This window comes from Cupressus sempervirens, chromosome 5 (assembly GCF_028749045.1).
Source record: "Cupressus sempervirens isolate cs-2001-9-10 chromosome 5, ASM2874904v1, whole genome shotgun sequence".
Lineage (NCBI taxonomy): Eukaryota > Viridiplantae > Streptophyta > Pinopsida > Cupressales > Cupressaceae > Cupressus > Cupressus sempervirens.
The window spans coordinates 381,643,354-381,652,445 of record NC_143122.1 but is presented as its reverse complement, the minus strand read 5'-3'; the positions used below and the strand labels follow the sequence as shown (position 1 = coordinate 381,652,445).

General features: G+C 31.3%; 1 protein-coding gene across 1 annotated transcript; it reads right to left on the bottom strand.

The window, feature by feature from the left end:
* Nucleotides 1-2,667: 2,667 nt before the first annotated feature.
* Nucleotides 2,668-3,519, bottom strand: LOC149556366 (uncharacterized). The gene has a single exon (XM_089785861.1). The coding sequence runs from the start codon at nt 3,272-3,274 to the stop codon at nt 2,972-2,974; it is 303 nt and encodes a 100-aa protein (XP_089641987.1). The 5' UTR covers nt 3,275-3,519; the 3' UTR covers nt 2,668-2,971.
* Between the last annotated feature and the right edge of the window lie 5,573 nt (nt 3,520-9,092).

Below are 9,092 nucleotides of genomic sequence, written 5' to 3'. Positions count from 1 at the left end.
AGCAGCAAAATATCTATGGAAAACCTATCCTTCTTGGATGGGAAGATAACCCTCCAATTTGGTGCTCTAAGCTTGGATTAATCTACCCGGTGGCCCTAATCATCAAGTAAGATACTTAGGGAATCCCTTCTTTGTAAGCCCCAATCTTAAAGCTATGTGAGATTGGGTCAGAAATAAAATTGAGAGAAAGCCCTCCACGTGGATTAATAAATATCTTCCTTTAGTTGGTGGGGTTCAAGTCTGTTAAAAAATACTATCAACCTACACTCTTTACTATTCTTCTTCTTGGTTGTTTAACTAGGGTCACATAAATTTTGTACAAAATAAAATTAGAGACTTTCTCTGGTCAAATGACAAGGGGAACAACAAAATATGTGTGCTAAGATAGGACTTGTGTGTCAGAAGTGAAAAAAAGGTGAAATGGAGCTTAAGGATGTCAGGTGGCAAGGAATTAGTAGCTATGGAATATAAGAATAAAAAACAACATTAGTAGTGATGTGTTTGGAGGTTCAAAATATTGAAAATTATTTCATATATATGACTTCGTCTTAGAGAACTTAAAGGTTAAGTTTGAAGGATCTCCAATGTTTCAATCCATATGGAAGAATTGGGAGGAGATCAAACACCTTATCTTAGGAAACAACATTTTTTATGAGGACAAAAAAAAATGTGGAGAGAAATACATTTGGTGGAATATATGTATTGGAGATAAACCCCCAACCCTTCTTCAAGGATGTTCTACTAAGAAATGACATTGATGTGGCATCAAAAGCTTCATGGATACCACTTTACAAGACTCCCTTATTAGTTGGCATCCCTTTCCTTGAAATTCAAGATGAACCAAACACTCCATGCAAAAGGTCTGCTTTGTCCTCAATGAAGCCTTCTCTTGTATAAATCTACCTAGAGTCTACAGTGAAGTCTCTGATAGGCTCCCTTTGTTGAGATGAGCAAATGGTACTCCCTTGTTCTCCACCAAAGCTAAACTTGTTTATGGCCTGCTTTCTGATACCTTTGAAATCTTTGAACATTTGAATGTAAGTGGAACATTAACCTTGAGAAACATTGTTGGAGCAAAATCTTTTCTAGAATTTGATATTCTCCCATTAAGCCCAAAATCTTGTGTTTCATTGGGAAATTCTTGCTTCATACACTCCCTTTTTCTAAACCCAATGGGGATCCCAATGTGTGCTCCTATTGTCATAAGCCTAAAGCAATTCACCATGCATTCTTGATATGATCCTTTGCTAAAGAAATTTGGAATATATTTGGTATCTCTCTTTAAGGTAATGCTTCTATTCTTCACTTTATTTCTAGATACATGTGAGAAATCAATAAATCTGGAAATTCTTTTTGGTATATTCTCTCTCATTCCATTCTCTGGTTAATTTGGAAATGTAGGAATGGGGATATATTTATGGGTAGAGCTGGGATTCTTACTGAGCCATTGTAGAGACTCATTTAGCATACTATCTCTATGCAGGTTACCATGATTTTATAAGTCAAGGAGGACACACTCCTGAGGGTCATCAATGAATGTGCCTCCACTTTCAAGAAAGGAGTATTATATGATTTTTCAGTCAAAGACAAGAACAAGTTTGATTTTGACTACAGCTTAAAATAGTTTGTAGTATCTCTATGCAAGATACCATGATTTTATAGATCAAGGAGGACAAGCTCCTGAGGGTCATCAATGAATGTGCCTCCACTTTCAAGAAAGGAGTATCATATGATTTTTCAGTCAAAGACAAGACTGAGTTTGATTTTGACTACACCTTGAAATAGTTTGTGGAACATACCAACAAAAAGACCTCTTTTCAGGTAGCTCCTACAACTACTTTTTTGTCATCACTTCCAACATTGTTATTTGTGCCCCTCCACCTCCACCATCTCTGCCATGGGAGATTTGGATGTCCAATCCATATAACCAAATCATCTAGAATAAGATGGCCTACCTGGCACATGATGCCATAGTGCTTAGTGGATGTCCTTTTTGCTTAATTATTTTCCATATTATGTATATGCTTGTCTCATATATATGTAACTGAACATCAAATTCTATGATATACTTTGTATTTTGGTATAAGTAGTAGAATGTAATAAGGTATAATTTTGAGATCTTGTAATGTCCGAACTGCTCCTTAGTCTTTTTATTATATTTAATAGGAAAAAAATCATATATATATATATATATATCTTTTAATTTATTTGTATTATTTTCTTATTGGGTAAAAAATCTCCACCAATAAAAACTCCTTTTACAAGTTTACACAAGCAAGTTTTGATCCATCAATTCCTTGAGAAGAGAGGAAATTAATAATTTAAAAAGTCCCATTTGGATGCATCTCCCAGCAAATCATGTTTTTAACTTGCACAATTTGACGAAGATGGAAATAACCACCAAAAAAATCTAGAGACGTCTTCCTAATTCTGGTGCGTATTACTGCTGTAACGGTGAGTTTACTGGTACTGTTTTCCCCTGCCGGATAGTTTGTGTGACAGTGAGCTCATTTTGGTATTATCTATAACAGTATGAGAATATCATGTTATATTCCATTATACATGTCACATGGTAGACTCTTATCCATATTCCAACATACATAAAGCTTTAGATCCAGAGAATCAATGGCAGAGTATCTGTCTGATAAGTTGATACTGATAAAGACATGAAGAGAACTAGATGCACAATAACTTCATTAGCAAATTACGAAATGATACATTTTGGCAATCCTTGAATTCGTTTTCATGTTTACAGAAACATTTGATATAATAATGATAATAAATAGAATTATCCCAGCACTTGTGCCAGGAATTTTACTATACAAACTACATAAAACTCTCTTCTCCTCTCATGCATAAATGCAAAGAAACCCACACAGAGAAAATCTACTCTATAACAGATTTCAATTAATCTGCCCTGATTTCTTTTGAAAACCAGGTCAGATTCACAACACCACATTTTCTCTTCATTTCACATTCCCTTCAGCCGCTGTGGGAGAACCACAGGTGAGGAAGGAAATCGAACTTGGGCATTGCCTGAAGAACTTTTCTTGGAGCTCTGATTGTTGGGTATATTACTTGAACTGAAAATAGCCTCCGCCATTATTAACTCAGAGGAAAACCTTCCAGAGTCGCCTGGAAGTCTCATGTATGAAGAATCCAACAAAATCCTCTGTGATTCGCCAGGAGAAGCTAATGGGAGATTTCCTCCCTGCCCACCAATTTCCTTATGCTGAACAATAGCTCTATAAATGCAAGGCAACAATCCTTCCATAGTAGCCCTAAAACAGGCACTTTTAGGTTTTCTTTTCCAAAGAATATTTCTATGGCAGAAGTCGAATTGAGATATTATGTAGTCTTTGAAGGGCTAATAGAAACAATGGGTGTTTGAGAAACGAGAAGATTTGGGATTTAAAAGCTGTCGTAGATAAACATGCAAGAGAAGGAAGTTTCTGAAAGCCGGCCGCTCAACAGCTAATGAAACTGCTGACTTTGCAGTTGCCCAGTTGTTTTCCATCTCTTTTTCTTATAAGCCCAAGGTTTTCTAGAAATACCAACTACTTTTAAATTCCATGATTATCCATACTCCCAATCAAGCGTGTATCTTACGAAAGAAAAACCATGCAAATTTGAACTTCTATAACCCATTTTCTTCACATTTTTTCTGAAATGGAATCTTACCAAATTGGTTTTGTTCACATTTTTTCTGAAATGGTATCTTACCAAATTGGTTTTGTTCACATTTTTTCTGAAATGGAATCCTACCAAATTGGTTTTGTTGAAACCCAATTAGGAATAGGTCAATATGTGGCAATGGATTGGTTTGTTAATCTTTCAATAAAACCTGCTTTGCTGAAATTGAGCTGTGTTTATTTTATTTTATTGTCTTTTGTTGCTGAGTCGCAATCTAAAAGTCTAACTTGGTTTCTTTATTCAGGGTCGCTTTGAGCGATAGCGTGAATGGTAAGTTTCAGTGCTAGAAGTCCTTACTGGATAAGATTATTGTAATGTGATTTCTACACCATTTCATATTGTGAATACTTTAAATAGACTAAATCCGATGCATAGCAGGGTTTTCATTGTTGACAAATGTCAGTATTTTGATTGGTAAAGCGACTCGTAGATAATCTCTAAAAAATTGCTTTCCATTTTAGTAAACGAAGGATTCGAAACTTGCCTAAGATTGACCCCTAGCAAGATCACGAGTTCTTCACAATCATTCAACTTGCATTACACTACTAATTTTCGTCAAAGTGAGAGTAAAAGTTGAATGATCCTTGCAATTTTTCAATGCGAAGACTTACAGCACTACAATTATATCATGTCAAATTATCTATATTCAAATTGTCTACTATTATTTTGGATTAGATTTCAAATTTCAAGCCTATAAATTCCTTTTTTCAGGTATGGTGTCCCCATCAATTGATTTTATTAAAACAGTTTCCCCACATAAAGAATCATTCACAGTTAGCATACCGGTTATTAATTGATAGTTTGAATTTCCCATGCATATGTGGGCTTTAATTGTCGAGGAAATTTCTCATTCTCCTTTCAAGAAGTTTATTGTAATTTTTAATTGGGGATAAGACCTAGTAAAGAATTCTAAATTCATATTTTAGAATAAATTGGTGAGGTTTTTAGTTATAATTAAAGGTTTAGGTTCATATTGTTAAATATGATGTCATATTGGTAAAGTTTTTCATAAGGTGTCTAAATTACTTCTAAAAAAGATACATTAAGTATAATGATTTAAATAAGTATTGTCTTATTGATATGTTAATATAACATCATTTTACTGTTAGTTGTAAATCTAAATCATACATTCTATTCAATCATAAGCTCTCTTGATCAAGACAACTTCAAAATCATATATAAAATTGTATATTATTAAAAATTTAGAACATTAAATTAATAAATTATCATAACCATTAAAATATATTCAGCTATTAATCTTCTCAATAAAATGAATTATTACTATATTAATTAAGAATGTTTTGGACTTATTTAATTATTATGAAGATTTTGAACATTTTCCTTCCCTAAATGATAATAAGTGGGAAGATAGGACTTTTTTTTTATAGTCAAACCCTTCAAAACATTAAGGCTACACAATTTATATGTTTGTGATATAAGAGAATTATAGTGATGATGGTGATATAAGAGCATGCAAATAATGTTGATGATGATTTTTAAGAGCAAAAGGATAATGTTGACAATGATATCTAAGATTATTAGTGACAATGTTGAAAATATACAAAAACTATTTTCTTTTCATCCTTAATATATCTAGTTTTCTCCCATCTTTCATTTGTTTAAAAGATTGAGCCATTCTTGTATTTCATTTGTTAAGAACTCAATGAAAATCTAGTTGTAGGTTATAATGTTGCCTACTTATAATTAAACGGTATACAACTACAAAATAGGAGTTTTATGGGCTCATAGTTCTTACTTGATAGTTGTAATAGATTAAGACTTGATTCTAGTAAATCTTAAGATATATTAGAGGATGGTAAGATAATCTGTATTTTGAGGAAATATTATACAATATCATAATAACAAGAGATTTTTAAGTTTAAATCTGACATAGTAAAATAATTGTTGGGACAATATCTAAATTTTAAATATAAATCCAAATATATTTAAAAAAGAATATGTAGTTTCTAAAATTGATTATAATATAAATGTTATATAATTAAGGCATTTTAGGTTGGTTAATTCATGCTTAGGTTCTAAATACACTTTATTTAACCTTATTTAAGAAATTGCATGAAGTAGTTGGAGCATTTCCACTTCATGTGGACTTATCATGCTATTGATTTATCATATCCACTTATAGTGGATAAAATTTTCCACTTTCGAGGGTGATCCACCTTTAGTGGACATTTGACTTCACCTTTTGTGGGTGATCCACCTTTGTTGGTGTTATCACACTATCACCTATCTACCTTTTGTTGGTGACAATTTTTCATGTAATGATACAACAAAACTTGTTGTTTACTCATTGACTCCATTGTACTTACCTTGGCAAGGTCTCCAATGTAACATTATGATTTCTTGTATTTGTTTATTGATAGGAATACATATTATTATCCTATTTGTTGTGGAGAATATTAACTAATGACCTTAAGAGGATTTCTAAAGAATGAAACGTAAGCGAAACCACTCATTGGAGGTTTTGAAAATGGAGTTGCAAGAAAATTCGGCTTAACTTTTGTGTCCAACTACATTTGAGCTACCATAATACTTGGATGGGTGACCTCCTGGGAAGTATTGGTGCTTCAATTCTATGTGTATTACCTATATACAAAGAGTGTTGAGTGTTTCATTCATTCTCATGAGATATGGGTTCTTGTGAAACACTACTCATGAAATATGGATCAATGAGTTTGACCTAAATTTTTTTCAATTAAATCCTGATAGCAATATCAAGTTTCTTGTCATATGTATTCTCTATTGTTATTGTTCTTTTTGTTTGGTCTCTAGATTTTGGGTGACTACCCTCATTGCCAAATATTATATGGTATTAGAGCCAATAGAGTCTCTTGGGCTAGTCTTTTGAGAGATTTGAATTTATATTTCCTTAGATCTTGACTGGGGCACAACTATCTATTATAGGAAAAATTGGAGCTTGTTGGTGAAAATGAGAGGTTGGAATCACATTCAGGAGGTCCAAAACCTCAAGGTTAACTTTTTCAATCCAATTTAGATAATAGAGGATAAATATATAACCATTTAAAATTTGGAGGTGTGATGGTGAATCAAGCATCATAATTATAGAAATGATTTTTAAATAGTGATATCATAGTTATTCATACTCCTTTTTTCGAACAATTTTTCTTTCTTTCTTTTTAATTTGTTTTGGGGGATGGGAGTGGGGGTGGACATGGATCTTTGTGAGTTATAAATTGGTGCAAGTTGTAACACCCCTTTTATCATAATAAGTATTAGTAGGGTTTTAGGAGATAGTATAAGTACACTTGGACTAGTTTGGGAGATAAGGTTACTTCTAGTACTCTTTGATTTCACAATTTTACAAATTCATGCATAAGTAAAACTATAAAATAACATCTCACATACTTAAGACAAAATAATGGTACCTATCTGCTCCAAAATTTGTAATCAACTAGGTTCTTATGGTACAATATATTTATACTTACATCCTTTCTTGCTTATGATGTTAGATATTGCTTTGCATTGCCCACTTGATCATGTTCTATATAAAGACATTTGGAGATTGGGTATATGATTGAATTGTATCATGCTTAGTTGTTGTTCTAAATTTATTATTTATGATTTCAATGCCTTCTATATAATGTTTTGATTATTATTTATTCTTAAGCTAACCCAGCTAACCCATGGTACCTTATGTATGTGTGTGTTTAATCTACTTGGTGTGTCTTTAGGATGAGAGGAGGTAGTCGTAGTCCCTTCTTCGGGAGATCTACACAATGTCGCACTCCTGCTTCCTTGTTTGTCACTATTTGTATGTATATATATGTATATATGTATACAAATATATATACATATATATATATATGTATATATGTATATATATATATATATGTATATATATATGTATATATATATATATGTATATATATATATATATATATGTATATATATATATATATATATATATATATATATAAACACACACACATTGCATACATACATACATACATACATACACACACACATACATACATACATACATACATACATACATACATACATATATATATATATATATATATATATATATATATATATATATATATATATATATATATATATATATAAACACACACACACACACACACACACACATTGTATCTTGTCAAATGGTGATGCAAGTACCAGGCATCGACTCCACCTAGCTACATAGGTATGAGCATGCCTCAAAATCCTCAAACCAAATTTTGTTAAAAGGAGATGTAACCATGATCCATATAGGCATCCTTATATCCTTATAAATCTAATAGGAAGTTAGTAACCTAGTCCAGGGATTTTTTTTTTTTATCATTTCATTTTATGGTTTGATCAATGAATTCTAGTATTTAGAATTATGTGTTCATAATCTATATAGCTATGTTTTCATATAAATTGTCTATGATATTTTCTTGGTATATTTATATAATTATATATGGGTACACACATATATACCTATATAAATATACATTGTTACATAGTTAATATATTTAAATATTTGTGTATGTTATAAATTGGTTTTGAGTGATTTATTTATACACTTAGATATAAAGAGAAATTTATTAAAATATTTTTAAAAAAAATTCAAAGGGATAAAATAAAAGAATACGTATCTAGAAGAGGATGAGAGGAGGCAGTCATAGTCACTTCTTCAAGAGATCTACTCGATGTTGCACTTCTCCTTCCTTGTATGTCACTGTTTGTGTGTACATATATACATACATACATACATACATACATACATACATACATACATGCATGCATGCATGCATACATACATACATACATACATACATACATACATACATACATACATACATACATACATACATACATACATACATATATATATATATATATATATATATATATATATATACACACACACATATGTATGTATATATATATTGTATCTTGTCAAATGGTGATGCAAGTACCAGACATTGACTCCACCTGGCTAGACAGGTTTGGGTGTGCCTCAAAATCCTCAAACCAATTGTTGTTAAAAGGAGATGGAACCATGATCCATATATGCATCCTTATATCCTTAGAAATATAATAGAAGTCAGTCACCTAGTCTAGGGATTGTGTTTTTATCATTTCCTTTTATGGTTTGATCGATGAATTGTAGTGTTAAGAATTATGTGTTCATAATCTATATAGTTGTATTTTCATATAAATTGTCTGTGATATTTGCTTGGTATATTTATATAATTATATGTGGATGCACGCATATATACCTATATAAATATACAATGTTACATAGTCAATATATTTAAATATTTGTGTATGTTATAAATTGGTTGTGAGTGATTTATTTATACACTCAGGTATAAAAAGAAATTTATTAAAATATTTTAAAAAAGAAAATAAAAGGGATAAAA